At 53.0% G+C, this 16,104-nt stretch overlaps 8 protein-coding genes across 8 annotated transcripts; 4 read left to right on the top strand and 4 right to left on the bottom strand.

Moving 5' to 3' along the window:
* Window positions 1–95: 95 nt before the first annotated feature.
* BJY04DRAFT_226465 (NAD-dependent epimerase/dehydratase family protein) lies at window positions 96–1,007 on the bottom strand (the record flags this gene model as incomplete). Its single annotated transcript, XM_073718419.1, has 1 exon — window positions 96–1,007. One exon carries the CDS (start codon window positions 1,005–1,007, stop codon window positions 96–98), a length of 912 nt encoding a protein of 303 aa, XP_073573184.1.
* Window positions 1,008–1,491: 484 nt separating this feature from the next.
* On the top strand, window positions 1,492–3,208 carry BJY04DRAFT_216194 (Tannase/feruloyl esterase; the record flags this gene model as incomplete). The annotated part of the gene is made up of 3 exons (XM_073715669.1): window positions 1,492–1,968; window positions 2,023–2,775; window positions 2,864–3,208. 3 exons carry the CDS (start codon window positions 1,492–1,494, stop codon window positions 3,206–3,208), a joined length of 1,575 nt encoding a protein of 524 aa, XP_073573185.1.
* A 443-nt stretch (window positions 3,209–3,651) lies between these two features.
* Window positions 3,652–6,147, top strand: BJY04DRAFT_25177 (glycoside hydrolase superfamily). The gene has a single exon (XM_073720008.1). It carries the CDS (start codon window positions 3,803–3,805, stop codon window positions 6,044–6,046), a length of 2,244 nt encoding a protein of 747 aa, XP_073573186.1. The 5' UTR covers window positions 3,652–3,802; the 3' UTR covers window positions 6,047–6,147.
* Window positions 6,148–8,055, bottom strand: BJY04DRAFT_25181 (maltose permease). The gene is made up of 3 exons (XM_073720009.1): window positions 7,777–8,055; window positions 6,477–7,726; window positions 6,148–6,416 (listed from the first exon to the last, which is right to left on the bottom strand). The coding sequence occupies exons 1-3, from the start codon at window positions 7,961–7,963 to the stop codon at window positions 6,249–6,251; spliced, it is 1,605 nt and encodes a 534-aa protein (XP_073573187.1). The 5' UTR covers window positions 7,964–8,055; the 3' UTR covers window positions 6,148–6,248.
* Window positions 8,056–10,838: 2,783 nt separating this feature from the next.
* On the bottom strand, window positions 10,839–12,316 carry BJY04DRAFT_206350 (uncharacterized protein; the record flags this gene model as incomplete). Its single annotated transcript, XM_073713703.1, has 4 exons — window positions 10,839–11,268; window positions 11,336–11,743; window positions 11,823–11,989; window positions 12,074–12,316. 4 exons carry the CDS (start codon window positions 12,314–12,316, stop codon window positions 10,839–10,841), a joined length of 1,248 nt encoding a protein of 415 aa, XP_073573188.1.
* On the top strand, window positions 12,096–12,669 carry BJY04DRAFT_184527 (uncharacterized protein). Its single transcript, XM_073710628.1, has one exon. It carries the CDS (start codon window positions 12,408–12,410, stop codon window positions 12,567–12,569), a length of 162 nt encoding a protein of 53 aa, XP_073573189.1. The 5' UTR covers window positions 12,096–12,407; the 3' UTR covers window positions 12,570–12,669.
* Window positions 12,670–13,116: 447 nt separating this feature from the next.
* Window positions 13,117–14,251, top strand: BJY04DRAFT_25205 (MDR family NADP-dependent oxidoreductase). The gene has a single exon (XM_073720010.1). The coding sequence runs from the start codon at window positions 13,144–13,146 to the stop codon at window positions 14,194–14,196; it is 1,053 nt and encodes a 350-aa protein (XP_073573190.1). The 5' UTR covers window positions 13,117–13,143; the 3' UTR covers window positions 14,197–14,251.
* On the bottom strand, window positions 14,252–16,048 carry BJY04DRAFT_226470 (major facilitator superfamily domain-containing protein; the record flags this gene model as incomplete). Its single annotated transcript, XM_073718421.1, has 5 exons — window positions 14,252–15,366; window positions 15,433–15,586; window positions 15,634–15,732; window positions 15,792–15,861; window positions 15,911–16,048. The coding sequence occupies 5 exons, from the start codon at window positions 16,046–16,048 to the stop codon at window positions 14,307–14,309; spliced, it is 1,521 nt and encodes a 506-aa protein (XP_073573191.1). The 3' UTR covers window positions 14,252–14,306.
* Between the last annotated feature and the right edge of the window lie 56 nt (window positions 16,049–16,104).

A 16,104-nucleotide genomic window follows, 5' to 3' on the forward strand; every position in this document is an offset into this window, starting at 1 on the left:
TTGCTTTGTAGGGCAACTCGTGTTCGGCTTCAGATTCAGGCACCTGCAATAGACTCCACATCCATGGATGATGTACGTATGTATCCACAACACTACTAATCCGCAAAATACTTTCGCCACGGATGCTCTTGCCTGAATCCCAACACCTCCCTCATCTTCCGATTGCTAATGGGCGCCTCCTGCAGCCCCAGCTCTCTGGTAACCGGTGTCTCGGGGCAAACAGACGCCAAAAACTCCCTCGTCGACACCGCGTAGTTTGTGATATCATCGTTAACCGCATTAAAAACCTGAAATCCCAGCCCGTCCCTCAACACTCCTAGATGGCACATCTGCCCTAGATCTCGCGCGTCCGTGTACGACCAGCCGTGCACCTTCCACTGCGCCGGCGCGCTGACGTAGCTCTCAAACAGCGGCCCCTTGTACTCCTCCGGCTCCACGACTCGGCCAATACGCAGGATATAGATGTCCTTTTTAAACCGCCGCGCGAACCCGCGCGCGATGCGCTCAGCGCAGATTTTCGAAATCGCATACGTGTCCATCGGGTTCGCGTCGACTTCTTCGGTTACAGGGAAGGAGGGGAAGTCGACGTCGCCCTGCGCGAAGCTGACCCCGTAGACGGTGATTGAGCTGGCGAGGAGGATCTTTCGGATGTTGAGCCGGCAGGCTGCCTCGATGACGTTGTATGTGGATAGGGTGTTTATGCGGAATGTTTCGGTGTCTGGGACGATCATGTTGCGGGCGGCGCCGGCGAGGTGAATGACGGCGTCGGGGATGAGATTGACGGGCTCGTGGAAGGGCTCGGTGAGTTGGAAGGGCGAACTGAGTGCGCTGTAGACTTGGCCTGCGTCGGAGAGGTCGACGCGGAGAGTGTGGACTTGGTCGAACTGGCCTGGGGGGAGTGGGGCGAGGTCGAGGTTCAGGATTTTGTGGCCTTGAGCGAGGAGGTAGGTTATGATGTGCTGGCCGGCTTTGCCTGAGCCACCGGTGATGATAATGCGTTTTCCCATTGTGAACGGTACACGATGTTGTTCCTGGTTTGTGTCTGGGCGGGTGCTGGGAGTCTATGTCTAATCCTCGGAGGATGAGAGGTGGAAGTTCTAGCATATTTGCCTAAACGTACTGGGACTAGACACGCAGGCGCGGTCTGACGCTTACCGACTCCCTTTCTGAATGAGAAGGGCGTTTGCAGCTATCAGTGGTTCGGGCCTCCACCAGGCCCTTGGCCCCGTCTTCCAGCTTGCACCTCTGTCACCGCAGATACAAAAGGACTGCCAGGAAGGCCATAAACCGCAGCAACTGCAGAAGGCCTCGGGTCTTCGGTAGAATGTGGGTCTATAACCAGTTATACCCCCCGCACATCGACTGCAGACGCGGGGAAGACTAACTAACCAAAACAGCAGGTTGTCAAGATAAAATACAAGCAAAGGGTCGCACTGGTCTGGCATCCCATGCATCAAGCCCCCACTCCATACTCCACAGTGACCATCCGCCATGGCTGCCCTCGCGCCAACGCAAGCATGCACCGCGTCCACGTTCTCAACCATCTCGCTATTCGGAGCAGACACCCTCTCCATTAGTGCTAACCTCGTTACCAACTACGACTTTGCAGTTCCAGATGGATGGCGCTACTCACAACCACCAGTAAACGTTCACAACGCCACTTTTTGCAACGTGACTGTAACCTACACCCACCCGGGCCAGGATGACACCATTGACGCCGAGATTTGGCTCCCACCGTCAGACTGGAACGGAATCCTGCAGTCGATCGGCGGGGGAGGCTGGACTGCAGGGCGGTATTACCTCTCATATGCGGGCATGGCGGGAGCCCTTCATGATGGCTACGCGACTGCAACGACCAATGCGGGCGTTGGGAATTCCCCAGACCCAGCATCCTGGGGTCTTGTTAGTCCTGGGAACATGAATCTCGTTGCGTTTGATAACTTTGGCCAGACGTCGCTGAACGACTTGGTGCGCGAGCCCTATATTCTTGCGTGATTGCTCTTGAGATGCTAACGCCCTCAGGCAATCCTCGCTAAAGCTGTTATCCGCGCTTATTATGGGCAAGACCCGCGGTACTCGTACTGGAACGGCTGCTCCAACGGTGGCAGACAAGCTAGCATCTTAGCCCAGCAGTATCCCACAGCCTACAACGGGATTATTGCCGCCGCACCGGCAATGCAATGGGTTGAGCTGGCGGCGACGTCAATCTGGCCGGCCTTCTACATGGATCTGACCAAGCAATACCCGCGCAAGTGCGAGATGACCAAGCTAACTGCCATCACAGTCGCGGAATGCGACGCGCTAGACGGGGTCAACGACGGTATCATATCCGACCCGGACGAATGCAAGACGACATTCAACCTGGACGACCATCTCGGGACACCTTTCTTTTGCAACGAGACAGGGACCACCATGACCATTACCGAGACAGCCATCGACGTCGCAAGAGCGATCCTCGACGGACCCAGGTATTCCAACGGCGACTTTCTCTGGTTCGGGTACGAGCTCGGGACTGATCTGTCGGCGCTTGCGGCGACGACCTGCACCGGTGCCGAATCAAACACATGCATACCGGTGCAGCGACAGTCTCTGCAATTCTGGTGGAAGTTCTTCGTACTCGGCGACCTCGCAGCCAACATCACAACCCTCACCCACGAGCAATACGACCAGCTGTATCTCACGCTCAAGAAGAAACTCGCTCCAGTCGCAGCTACAGAACCACGCATCTCAGCCTTTCAGCGAGCTGGCGGGAAAATGCTCACCTTCCACGGACTCGTACGCAGACCCTACATACATACATACATACATACATACATCCATCCATCCATAACTTTCTACAGATCTATCTACTAACCAGCCACAGATCGACGCCGCAATCACACCAGCAAGCACGCTACATTACTTCAACGAAGTCTTCAATATCCTGGACAACAGCACGAGTTTCTACCGCTACTACCGCGTCCCCGGGCTACAGCACTGCTATGGGGGTCCCGGGGGCCAGCCGGTCCAGATGTTCGACCAGTTGCGCGCGTGGGTGGAGAACGGGACTGCGCCGGGTGCAAGCCCGGTTACCGTTACGTTGCCTGGGAATGGAACGATGCGGCAAGTTGTTTGTCCTTATCCGCTCAAGGCTGTCTATCAAAGTTTCTGCGCTGGGGCGTCTGCTGCTGGTGCTGCTGGTGCTGAGGAGTGCTGGGAGTGTCAGTGAAAGAGGGAACGAGGGGATCTTCCTTCTTGGAGCAAATGTAGTTAGGGAACTGCAACCTATTGCCATGATTCTGATAACTAGCGTGATTGGTGGGATAAGATCTGTAAGATTCCAGCATTGGCGTATAGCCCTGTAGCTAGGTCAGAAATACTCTACGCAGCCGACTGCGGTCACTGTTGGCAGTGGACAGTTGGCTACATCCACGCATCAAGAAGGTGCCGTACACCAGTTGCATAACGATTAAGATGTGATAGATGTGACCAATCGGCTTGCCACAGCTCCCCTTGTCCATGCCGAGCTCAGCCCTCGGCTGCACTGAGCCCTCATCTCAGGCTCAATTCGTCCCACATACTGCCGATCCATCCGCGGTAGTTCACGCCCGAGGGAGTTCCTCGTAGATTCTTGTCTACTGGACCTATGTTGGCGATGGGGCGGGCTTTCCTTACTTTGTCTGTTCGACCTGTGGCCCATCTTCACGCGGGTTGTATCCAACCTTTCTTGCATATATCCAGCACCAGACCAGCACAACAGTAAAAAAGCAAAGCTCGCACTACGCAGTCTCCAGTCTTGACCATCAACAGAAAGAAAAAAAAAATGTCCGACAGCACATCGACTCACAATGCGACCACCCCCGGCGCGGGCGCCAACTATGCATTCCCCGATGCCATCGCAGATGTAGCAAGCGGCACCTCCCTAGAAGACGCAACCGCCCGCCTCATCGCCTCACTCAATCAATCCGACCTCCTCACCCTCCTCGACGGCGACGAAGACTTCTGGCCGGGCTTCCGCAACCTCTTCTACGACCGCTTCAACCGCGTCCCCTACATCTTCGGCCAAATCCCCCGGCTCCAGCTGCCAGGAATCCGATTCACCGACGGACCCCGCGGCGTGGTCATGGGCTCATCAACTGCGTTCCCTGTCCCTATGGCCCGCGGCGCAACATGGGATACAGCCCTTGAGCAGCGCGTCGGCGATGTCATAGGCCGGGAGGCCAAAGCGCAAGGCGCAAGCTTTTATTCTGGGGTGTGCATTAACCTCCCGCGGCATCCGGCGTGGGGTCGGTGTCAGGAGGTCTACGGCGAGGATCCAATTCTACTTGGTGGGTTTGGGATTGCGCTTATGCAAGGGGTGCAGCGGCATATCATGGCGTGTGTCAAGCACTTTGCGCTGAATTCAATGGAAAATGCGCGGTTTCAGGTTGATGTTGAGGTGGACGAGGACGTGTTGCATGAGGTGTATTTACCGCATTTTCGGGCTGTGGTGGAGGCTGGGGTTGCGGGTGTGATGAGCTCGTATAATTCAGTGAACGGGGAGTGGGCGGGCCAGAACAGGGAGTTGCTTACGGAGATCTTGAGGCGGAGATGGGGGTTTGATGGGTTTGTGATTTCGGATTTTATCTGGGGGGTGCGTGATCCTGTTCGGTCTGTTGAGGCTGGGTTGGATGTTGAGACGCCGTTTAGGCAGCTTCGCCACTTACGTCTCCGGTCTGCGCTGGACGCTGGGGAGCTGGACTGGTCTGCTGTGGTGGATTGTTGTTCGCGGGTTCTGCGCAAACAGATTGAATTCGCTTCAACGCTGCAGGCAGATATACCAGACCACTCTGTGGTCTACAGCACCGAACACCGGGCGCTCGCAAGGGAGGTAGCTTCAAGATCGGCCGTACTGCTACGCAACGAGCCAGTCGATGGTACCCCGCTGCTCCCCATAGATCCTCGCAACATACGCAAGATCTTGCTGATAGGCCGGCTGGCCAACACGCCGATTACAGGGGATCGCGGGTCTTCGCACGTGTGGTCTCCGCATGTCGTTACGCCGTACGAAGGCGCAAAAGCCGCCTTTCCAGACGCCGAGATCCTTCTCTTAGACTCGGGCTCGCCCGAGGAGATAGCCATTGCAGCTACTGGGGCAGACCTCGTTCTCTGCGTGGTCGGGTACACGGAGAAAGATGAAGGCGAGTACGCGGCGCCGACGCTAATACGGAACCCGGATTTACGAGCGCTGTTCCCGCCTGCTATCACGGACAAGGAGAAGAGTATCCTTGAGTACCTCGAGCATGCTGGACCGAGAGAGAAGGACAAGTCCGAGGATTCGTGGAAAGCAGGCGCGGGCGGGGATAGAACTTCGCTCCGACTCCGGGATGCTGATGTCGAGTTGATCTGCGCCGTTGCCGCAGTCAATCCGCGAACGATAGTCTCTGTTGTCTGTGGTGGCGCAGTGATCATGGAGGAGTGGCAAGACAAGGTGCCGGCGCTGCTGATCAGCTGGTACGCAGGGTGTGAGGGCGGGCATGGGCTGATGGATGTCCTGACAGGGCGAGTTCCAGCCAGTGGCCGGTTGCCTTTTTCGATCCCCACGAGCGAGGCCCATCTCCCGGCATTTGACATCAATGCGACCAAGGTCAAGTACGATCGCTGGTTTGGACAGGCGCTGTTGGACAAGCTCGGCGTCGAGGCTGCGTACCCGCTTGGGTTTGGGCTATCGTATACCTCCTTCACGACCTCCAGCCTGCGCATCAGGGAACCTGGCAATGCTTTAACTACAGAGACGGTCACTGTAGCTGCAGCAGTGAGAAATTCAGGGGCTCGCGTGGGGAGATATGTGGCGCAGGTGTATGCGCGGGCGAATGTGCCAGACTTTCCATCGCGCGTCCTCCTGGGATTTCAAGCTGTTGATGTGGGTGTTGGCGAAGAGGTTGAGGTGTCAGTATCTGCATTACTGCGGCCGCTGCAGCAGATGAAGGACGGTCATTTTGTTCTGCGCTGCCACGCGTTTGAGGTGGAATTCGCGGCTTTTGCAGGCGATCCGGATGCATTGAGGATGCATGTAGTGGTTAAATAGCGTAGGCCAGCACGTTCTAGACCACAGCTTCGCTTGAGACAGATCAGAAGCCGCAGTGATATGAAGAGGACTCATCCAGTTACAACTTCCCATTCACCTACGCAACATGGTTTCTGAGCTAGCAAGTCCTAATACCCACCGTGCATGCACAAATCACAATCAAGACCACTATAATACTTGAAGCCAGCGTGATACAGCACCCCTAGTTCAGCGCATGCGAGCCCATCTTCCGCGGCGGAACTCTACGAGTAAACATCTCCTCGATCTCCGAGTGCGTACGTCCCTTCAGCTCCGGAATATACCAGAACGCAAGCACCGTCGCAATAAGAGAAGTACCACCAAAGACAAACCCAACCTTGCCCTTGAGATTCTGCAGAGATAGAACTGTCAGCCTGTGCGTCTCTACACCCACACGAGTCCATATACATACCGCAGCATCCGGGTTCACCAGATACGGAACCACAATCTGGAAGACAATCCCCAGCACCGCCTGCGTCGCCGTCGCCAGCGCAGTCGTGCGTGCCCGCAGCGCCAGCGACGACACCTCACCTAGCAACACAAACGAAATTGCCCCAAGCGTAAGGTAGTAGATAAATGCGTAGATGACACACAGCGCGCCCTGGCCCCATTTTGCAGACTGCGTGCCCGCGAGGTCCAGGAAGCCGATCAGCCACAGGACCAGCGAGCACCCGCCTACGCCGCAGGTGTACAGGAGGCGGCGGCCAATGCGGTTCACGGCGAACCAGGCCACGACGTTGCCGACGATGCCGCAGGCGCTGATCCCCACGCCAAAGTTTAGGGAGTCGGCGACGCTCAGACCCGCAAGTTGGAAGAAGTACGGCGCGAAGCTGAGGACGAAGATTACGCCGACAGCTTGCTGCCCGACGAAAACGCCCATGGAGATTAGCGTGCGGATGCGGTCGGTGCCCTTGAATGCGGAGAGGTAGCTTGGCTGCTCTAGCTGGGCTTCACTTTGGATTGTGGCGGAGATGTCGGCAATGCGCTTTTCGGCTTCGCGGTCGGAGGAATACAGCATTGTTAGCGTCTTGCGCGCTTTGTTGATCTGGCCGGAGCGGACGAGGTACCAGGGGGACTCGGGAGAGAAGTATAGGGGGATGATCAGGATCAGGGAGAAGAAGAGCTGCGCGGTGAATGGGGCACGGAACGCCCATTCGTCTGAGCGGGTTCCGAATCCTCTCGTGACGGATTTGGATAGGAGGCCCCCGACACCGATGCCTAGATTCACGCCGGATGTTGAGAGTCCTCTTAGCACCACGGGGGCGAACTCGGAGCAGGTTACCGGTCCCAGAGTCAGGTAGAAGCCGACCCCTACGCCGAGGATCAACTTGGCAACCAGGAAGGATGCACGAGAGGTGGCGAAGATTTCGCCAAAGATACCACCGGTGGCTATGACAATGCCCACGGCCAGACCGATCTTGCGGCCGTATCGGTCTGCAATGGCGCTGCAGACAAATCCCCCGAAGAAGAGACCGCAGTAGCTGCAAACCCCAAAGGCGCTGAGCCACTCCGCCGGGATGACGGGCTGTCCATCTAGCATGTATCTTGTTCTTCTATCAGTTTGCATTCTTGTGGTATCTTGTGTTGAGTGTACGTACCCGTAATACGCACGAAAGGAAGGAACCGAGATGATTGCACTGTTGACGGACATTTCGAACCCCCCTGGAAGCAAATTAGATAGGAATTATCAAACGCGTAGACATCTGACGTACAAGCAACGGCAGTCAAGCACCAGAAAAACGACCACCACACGATCTTCGGGTACTGGCGGCACACGGCCAGGAACGTGAGGTTGTGCTCCTCTTCAACTAGCGCCTCGATATGCTGTCCGATGGCATACTTCTCTTGGTCAACAGTCTCCGGCTCGGGGCCTGTGGCGGCATTCTCGGGGTGACCCATGGTGGCTGCAAAATAGTTGAAGTAAGTAATGAATGGTTTCCGTTTGGATAGCCCAGTCTATCGAAAGTGCTTCAGTAGATATATATATTATCTGGACTGATGACCGAGCGGGTTTTTTTGACGAGGTACCCCAGAAGCGGCCTCTAGCTTGGGACTAAGGGCAAACAATGCGGGGGAAGCAACGCTCAGGAGGCGAATACTCCAGTCGTCGGCTCGAGGGAATGAGCCATGGCCATACGGATGCAATCGAGCATGCCCAGCCCCGGCAATAAGTGGGTCTCATGGCCTGAAACCGATTGGGGGGTCATTCGAATCCTGCAGAAACACGAGATTGTACCGAGCTTCAACGGTACGCCGGGTTTATATACAATCCATCTGACCAGACCCGGGCTTCAGCAACGGAATTAGCCTATATACGCATCTTAGGCAAAAGCAGGTCAATGCTGGAAGATTGGCAAGGGTAATGCCACCGTGGTGATGACGAGTACATAGCTGCTAACTAGCCTGCAGCCTTGAACAAGGCTATGTTTAGCCATGTATCAGGAGACTAACATACCGTGGTTGACCGCCTGCCGATCGTTTCCGCCTGACGATCGATTTTCAACCCCCCACCCCCTTCTGAAAATGAAGTTTTTTAACCACATACAAATGAAATTATCTAGCGAATGTCTAGTGTACTAATTACAAGGTACCTAAGGCCTGTATAGCGCCTTTTTACAGATTCTAAAAGCGCTAGGGAAGGCAGATCTGCCTACCCCTTCTGCTGACTGGTAGGGGGACCTCCTTAACTTCCTGAGTTACTGATGGCTTAATAACCTGCTTCTTTTTAGTTGGTGATCCCTTAGGGGTCTTTATAGTGGTTAATCTAGTGGTTTAAATGTTGTTTTAAAGCTGTTTAGCTACCTCCTTAGCTAATTAATCCTCCTTTTTCTGCTGCTTTTTCTGCTCCTCTATCTGTATCCGTAGTTAACGCTATTCTAGTTTCTCAAGCCTCTTTAGCTCTTTCACACGCTTAATTTCTTCCTTCCTAAGCTGCCTCTGTACCTTTTCTTCCTCCCTAGCGGCCTTGGCAGTTTGTATAGCCTTATCTTTCTCCTTTATAGTAGTACGTGCCTGCTGAATCTTCTTAGGGGAATAAAAGACAGCGTACCTGTTCTTAGGGGCCCTAAGAGCAAAGTCTAGAGGCTTACCACGCTGTTATTTCTTCTTTTTATTTACTAGTGCCGTCTTAAGGCCCTTGTAGTGAAGTTTTAGCAGAACATTCTCGGTAGTTAGATAGTAAATAGTAGAGCTTAACCTTTTAGTTTTCTAATTATTTATCTCTACTACCACCTTCCTAAGAAGCCGTTTAATCTGTCGCTAGTCCTCTACTTGTAGTACTAATTATATAGAGGCACTAGAGGAAGGGCGTGAGTCTTCCTTCTTAGAGAACTTTTTTAGAATGATCTCCGGGTTGAAAGGTGCTAAACCAGTTGATTTCCATGCACTTTTAATATTCTTAGTAGATAAAGTCTTCTCCCATGCAGGCCAGAACAGGCGGAAGAAGTCTCTTTTTATAATATAGCTTAGGTCTTAATATTTATATATAAATACCTCTAGTTAGTTACTATACGCCTAGGAGAGAAGTAAGAAAATCCTAATATCTAGGGGCTGCAGACAATAGGTTAAATAAGGCGGAAATATTACTATATAAATCCTGTTAGCCAGGCAGAACTCTATAATCTATAGTATAAGGTAGGAGCTATAGCTATTTATAATAAGAAGCCTCTAGCGCCTTCTTACCTTCTCCTTAGTCTCCCTATTAAAAATATCCCGAATCCATGCAAATCCGAGATTATTATTAGTCCATCTAGTCTTAGATAATACAAAAAAATAGTAGTATATTTTGTTCTTAAAGTCTTATAGCCAGGAATCCTAGAGATTCCCTAAGGCAGCCTAGTAGATAAGGCCTAGGGATAGAGAGGTTCTATTAGCGCAGATATAGCTAATTATAGTTATCTACTCCTAATTCCTATCCTGTACACGCTACTAGGACCTATTAGTCTTATTATCCTTTCTAGAGAAGATCCTCTTTGTCTTTAAGAGCACCCTAATAAGAAAACCTTTCTTATCTATATTATACATGTCCTCAGGCCGAATCTTATATTCCTAGATCTTTCTAGCTAGGAATTTAAAGTATAGTATATAATAAGCTACTAAATTAGCCTTCTTTCTTGCAGCATTAATCCTAGTTATATATTAACACACAAGCTTATTTTTATGCCTCTCTAGAAAGCGGCTAGGCCAGTGTATTCCAGGGTCTTTTTAACAGATATTAAAGGCGAAGTTTTATAGCATAGTATATAAGATAAATAGGCCGCGCCTGCTTAATTAACTAATTTATTATACTAATTCCTTCTCCTGCTAGTAATTAAGCAGTTACTATTTTTTGTACTACTTGCTCTTAGGGCCCTGAATACCCTTATAGCGCCTTAATAGGGTTAGCCGGTTAACCCTAAACTTTCGTGTAACAAAAGCATAATTAACTAAAAGCCCTGGCTTTAAGGGTCCTAGATACTCAAGCGCGGCCTTAATTAAGTCTATATTAATAAAGTATTGGTAGTTTGAAAATGGTGAGTTTTGAAGTAGCGGTCTACAAAATCGATCGTCAGATGGAAACGATCGGCAGGCGGTCAAACACGGTATTTATTTAGCTAGTTTTGACGGTGATCACGCTTTATCATCGATGAAAGATACGCCCACCTACTCCCCATCAACCTCGCCCACCCAGCGCACGCGACTTTGCAGCATTGCCCACTCACTAGGAGAGTAAAAGGCAAATGTAGTCTACTACTGGGTCTATCTAAACACCTTCTCCCACCCCCTCACAGCCCACTCAAACCTCCTTCCCATTCCTCCTTGAAAACGGACACCCTGCCACACCCCTCGCCATAATAGCCCCCATATCACCCATCATCTCCTCACCTCCCTTTCCCCTCTGCGGCTCCGGCCCAATAGTCATAAGATCGTATCCCTGTGGCTGATACCGCTCGCCCTGGTGACCAGGAACCTTCCCGCCCACCGCTCGAACGAGGAGAGCGACTGGGCCCCACCGAGACAGCAACGTAGGTGCCATATACCACGGCTGCAAGCCCTTACGCTGGAAATTGTAGAGCGTTAATCTTGACATTGGATTCGGGGATTCAGCGACCAGCTTGACGGCAAAAATCAACGGGCGCGGGAGCGCGAGGTACCGAAGGATAAACCTGCGTAGGGCTCGATATGTCAAGATGGTGAGGGAGAGGAGGGGACCCGGTTCCTCAAGACTGATCCGTCCAAGTCAGCACCGAACAGAACTGCGCAATAGATGATCTGATCTGATTATTCACTTACCCAAGAGCCCCCCTCATAACGCTATCTAGATCCCCGCCCAAGACCCCCCTCACAATCCCCCTGAGCACTCTCGGAATCGCCAAATCAACATAGACCCGCACGTACTGATCATTCGTCGCCGTGGGCTTTGCAACGTGTGATTCGTATTGAACCGTCCATTCTACTAACTCGTCTGCGAAATGCACCCCGTCTGTCCACCCGCTTGCACACGAAGGAAGTACGTCAAAGGGGATGCCCATATCCTCGCCGAGATTCCGGTGAAAGATCCCAAGCGCGCATTTCTCCACAGGAGTGAGAGGACGCCACTCCTCTCGCGCTATCACGGTGAGAATCTCCGCGAGCCCGTCGCCGAGGGTATGCAGGAGGTCTGGATCAGTGATCTTTCCTGCTTGGCGGTAGCGGGCGTGTCTGTTGGATTCATTGAGAAGTTAGGCAGAGCAACAGCAACCTTAAGTTATGCACCAGGGAAAAGAAATCCAATACATACAGATAATTCATCCTCGCAACAGCAGCGGCGTACCGCTCCGAGTCTCTACTCTTTGACTGCGCCTCGCGAAGCAGGATCTCCGTGTCCACGGCGCGTTTGCCGGCGTTCCGGCGGTTGTTTTGTCCTGTTGCCGCGAAGAGTTTCGACATGCTGGGGATGCCGCCGGCCTGGTTATAGTATGGAGAGCGTTAGGAGTATTATCCCCGTATTTCACCTCTACTGTGGAGGAGATATGGAGTTATAGTGCCTACCTTTAGCAGAGCCATTCTGCGTGCTTTGTTGAATGCGGATGGGAACTCGAGTTCTTGCAGCTGGGTGATGATTTTGTGGGCTTCAAGGGTGGTCATGCTGGACAAGGATCGGTTTTTCTTGTTGAAGGGGGAGGAGATGCGGTGCATTCGGCGGTGGCGAAGGTGGTGGACTAGGGTTAGATAGTAGATCAGGGCTGTGGTTAGGAGGGTGAGGGTGAGGGTGAGGGTGTTTTCACCTGCCATGGAGGTCAATGAGGTGGTGATGTTGTTGAGCATCTTTTCGTAGTCTGACTCTCTGCGTCTGTAGAGTTAGAGTGCGGTTTTAAGGAAAGAAATGAAAATTCACAATAGAAGGATTGCAGATTATTTATTCCCATCAAGTGCTCCCAACATAAGTAGCCGTTGGGGCTCACTTTTTTCCGTCCATCCGAGGTTTGGACGAGGTGATTACAATATCACCACCATCTCCTCGTCCGATGGATCTATACCGAGCTGAAGCGTTACTGTAATAACCATAAAAGGTCTGTTCACTGCAAGGGCAGCAAAAGTCTTTCAAGCTCTGTACCTGGCGAGCGCGAGTGGAGATGCTGGTTTGCCTGGGTATAGTGGCATGCACCCTCAAAGAGCCCAGTTCTCGGACAGCCCAGCCCCTGCACTGCCACACTTAGTGAATCTCCCCTTTGCGAGCTTGCGAGCTTGCGAGGAGGATCAGCTACCATGAATAAATAAGAAAGCAGAGGGCATCATTTGCTCTCGTGCCCAAGTCACAGATATGTCCTGCGTCGGCGGCTGAGGGCTCACCCCACCCCGAGCCCTAATACTGTCTCCACCGTAGGTTACTTCTCCAGATACCTGATATAAAAAAAACAGAGACTTATTTGCCATCCTCAAGCATCATTGATCAGCATCGCATCGCAAGGAAACCGGAGAAGGAATCTGTGCGTGTCGTCAATTTGTATTTCTAAGCGCCAAGTGACTACCTAGCTGCACACGACGGGTATAAAGCCATCAACAGCCACCCCCTCTCCCCCATTCGTACTCTCCAAGCATCCAGTCCACTCTACGAAACCATGCCCTCTCCACCTCCCTCCAACAAAGCCCTCTTCTTCAAGAAAATCCCCACCACCTTCCCCATCCCCGGCGAACACCTCGCCACCGAACTAGCCCCTTACCCCTCGTCCATCGCCGCACCCCCCGGCGGCATCGTCGTGCAATCCCTCTACGCAAGCCTAGACCCGTACATGCGCGGCCGCATGCGCGACCCCGGAACAAGAACCTACAACACGCCATTCACAATCGACCAGCCAATCGACAGCCGCATCATCAGCAAGGTCATCCGCAGCGACAACGCCGAGTTTCCCGAGGGAGAAATCCTCCTCGGCCGACTCCCGATCCAGGAATACGTCGCCGTTGACAAGCAGACTTTGGAATCGGGCACGATAAAGAAGCTAGAGAACCCGCTGGGGATTCAGGATATACGGATCTTCCTCGGCGTGCTAGGGATGCCGGGCCTTACGGCATATTCCTCGCTATACGACATCGGGAAGCCAAAGAAAGGCGAGACGATCTTCGTCTCTGCGGCTAGTGGTGCCGTCGGCGCATTGGTCGGGCAACTCGCGAAAGCAGAGGGGTTAAGGGTCATTGGCTCCGTAGGCTCAGACTCAAAACTCGAATTTATTATCAAGAAATTAGGGTTTGACGGCGGATTCAACTATAAGACCGAAACACCAGCCTCCGCACTCTCTCGGCTTGCGCCGGATGGAATTGATATCTACTACGAGAATGTCGGCGGAGCGCACCTCGAAGCTGCCCTCAACGCAATGAATAACTTCGGGCGTGTGGTTGTATGCGGCTTGATCTCGCAGTATAACTCCGAGCCGTACCCGCTGGTGAATTTCCATCATGTGCTGCATAAGAGGTTGACGGTGAGGGGGTTTATTGTCAGTGATGCGAACATGGGGCCCGTTTGGGCCAAGGAGCATGCGGAGAGGGTTGGCGCGTGGGTGAAGGAGGGGAGGGTCAAGACGTTGACCCATGAGACGGTGGGGGTGGACAATGCAGGAAGGGCGCTGGTCGAGTTGTTTTCGGGGGGGAATTATGGGAAGGCTGTTTTGAAGTTTTGATTCGATTGAAATATAGTACTTGGTTACTGTCGTTCTCCACCTCTATACCACTAAACGGAATGAGGGTACCCCGATATCAGCAACACACCCCATCCAGTATGGATAACCATCTAAAGCATATACCGAAACAGCGGCGACCGGTCCCCCATCCGCTGCACCTCCTCCGCCGAATATCTCTCTAGCACCTCCTCCCTACCAACCCCCTCATTCCTCCGATTAACAACCCAAAACCTCGCCTCAAGCACCAGACTAGCCACAACCCCAGCAGCCGCAAACCCAAACGAACTCCCAAAGCCCGTCGGATACTTCGGCGCCTCCCTCTCCAGATAAATAAACGACCCCACCAACCCGCCTAAGTTCCCAACACTAATCATAAACGCAATCCCCATAGACTGCTTCCTTGCGCCAGCAAGGTTGTTACTCGTCCACGCATTCGTCCCAGGGATGATCGGGTACAAACCCGTACAAGCGAGCACAGTCGCAAAGTAGCAAGCCGGGATAGCATCTTGGATATCCTCCGCGAGGGAGAAGAGGATCCCAAACCCGATAATCACAAGGATCTGCCCAAAGACGATAATCGGCATTCGCCAGCGGAGTTTATCCGCTAGGATCCCGAAAAGGTATGCGGATATCGCACCCGCGATGTACGGCGGCATAGACAGCAACTGTGCATTCGCAGAGGTATACCCCATATTCTTCATGATCTGGGGGAGCGAGAATTTCAAGCCGTAGTTCGGAACCGTATTAGACCAGAAGTTCAGAATCTGCAGGTATAAGTGCCAGTCCGTGAGGACAGTGAAGAGGGTCTTCCAGTCGAATTTGTTGGGTTTTTCGTCGACCACGGTGATGCCGCGGAGGGCTTGCTTGCGGAGCGCCAGATACCGGATTTCGTCTTGAGACAGCCACCCTGTTGAGAGAGAGGGGGAGTCCGGGAGGCAGAAGTAGCAGAATGCGGCTAGGAGGACGGTCGCTAGGCCTTCAATTATGAAGATCCAGCGCCAGCCGGAGTAGCCGGCTACGCCGTCCATTTTGGCGAGGCCGAAGGCTAGCAGACCTGAGAAGGCGCCTGCGAGGGCGCTGGCGGTGTAGAAGACGCCGATTCGGGATTGCGTTTCTTGGGGGAGGTACCATTGCGTTATGAGCCAGACGGCGCCGGGGAAGAAGCCGGATCTGGCGGTGGGTTAGTGTGGGTTTGTAAATGGGAAAATGGTAAGGGGTGTATGTGGAAAGGCTCACTCGAAGATACCGAGCAGGACGCGGACGGCGCAGAGGCCGCCGAAGTTTTGGACAACGCCGGTTAGGGTTACGATGGTGCCCCAGCAGAAGACGAGGATGGTGAGGTAGACGGATGGGCGGGTGAATTTGGCAAGGAGGATGTTGCTAGGGACCTCTGCTTTTTGTTAATATGTTGGAGTATTGAAAATGTGATGCTCTTACCTAGCAGAGTATATGGGATGAAGAAGATGGCCAGTGCAACGTTGTAGTCCGTCCCGGTCATGTTGAGGTCTGGCAGCATGCCCTCGATCTTTGCATTTCCTAACGATTAGATCACGTCAGTCATGTACCTCTTGCTAGTGCGTTTGACACTGACATACCAATACTTGCTTTGTCAATGTAAGAGATAAGATAGAGCAGCATCAGCACGGGACAAAGCCGCCAGTCGATCTATACACACAAGTTAGACGTGACCTTCCACCTAGCGTCGATGACTGACCTTCCTGACACATGCTCTCCTCTGCTCCTCCGAAAACCCCGCAAGAAAAGCCGCATCATCCGGACTCAACCCCGCCTCAAGATAGGTCTGCTCAAGACCCGGGGCAGCCTCGAGGCGTTTCTCCGGCGAAAACTCCATTTCCAGGGTGGCGGGCTTGGCGGCGGTCATGGCGAAAGCTTGCGTTCTGGCTTTCT

This window comes from Aspergillus karnatakaensis, assembly GCF_047715665.1.
Source record: "Aspergillus karnatakaensis strain CBS 102800 unplaced genomic scaffold BJY04scaffold_14, whole genome shotgun sequence".
Classification (NCBI taxonomy): Eukaryota; Fungi; Ascomycota; class Eurotiomycetes; order Eurotiales; family Aspergillaceae; genus Aspergillus; species Aspergillus karnatakaensis.

Excerpts from the sequence above, each read along its gene's own strand:
- BJY04DRAFT_25177 (XM_073720008.1), top strand. The coding sequence starts at position 3,803 with ATGTCCGACAGCACATCGACTCACAATGCGACCACCCCCGGCGCGGGC.
- BJY04DRAFT_25181 (XM_073720009.1), bottom strand. The coding sequence starts at position 7,963 with ATGGGTCACCCCGAGAATGCCGCCACAGGCCCCGAGCCGGAGACTGTT. Across the intron at positions 7,727-7,776 it reads GTGCTTGACTGCCGTTGCTT|GGGGGTTCGAAATGTCCGTC; the intron begins GTACGTCAGATG and ends ATTTGCTTCCAG. Across the intron at positions 6,417-6,476 it reads TGGTGAACCCGGATGCTGCG|AATCTCAAGGGCAAGGTTGG; the intron begins GTATGTATATGG and ends CTATCTCTGCAG.
- BJY04DRAFT_184527 (XM_073710628.1), top strand. The coding sequence starts at position 12,408 with ATGAAAATTCACAATAGAAGGATTGCAGATTATTTATTCCCATCAAGT.
- BJY04DRAFT_25205 (XM_073720010.1), top strand. The coding sequence starts at position 13,144 with ATGCCCTCTCCACCTCCCTCCAACAAAGCCCTCTTCTTCAAGAAAATC.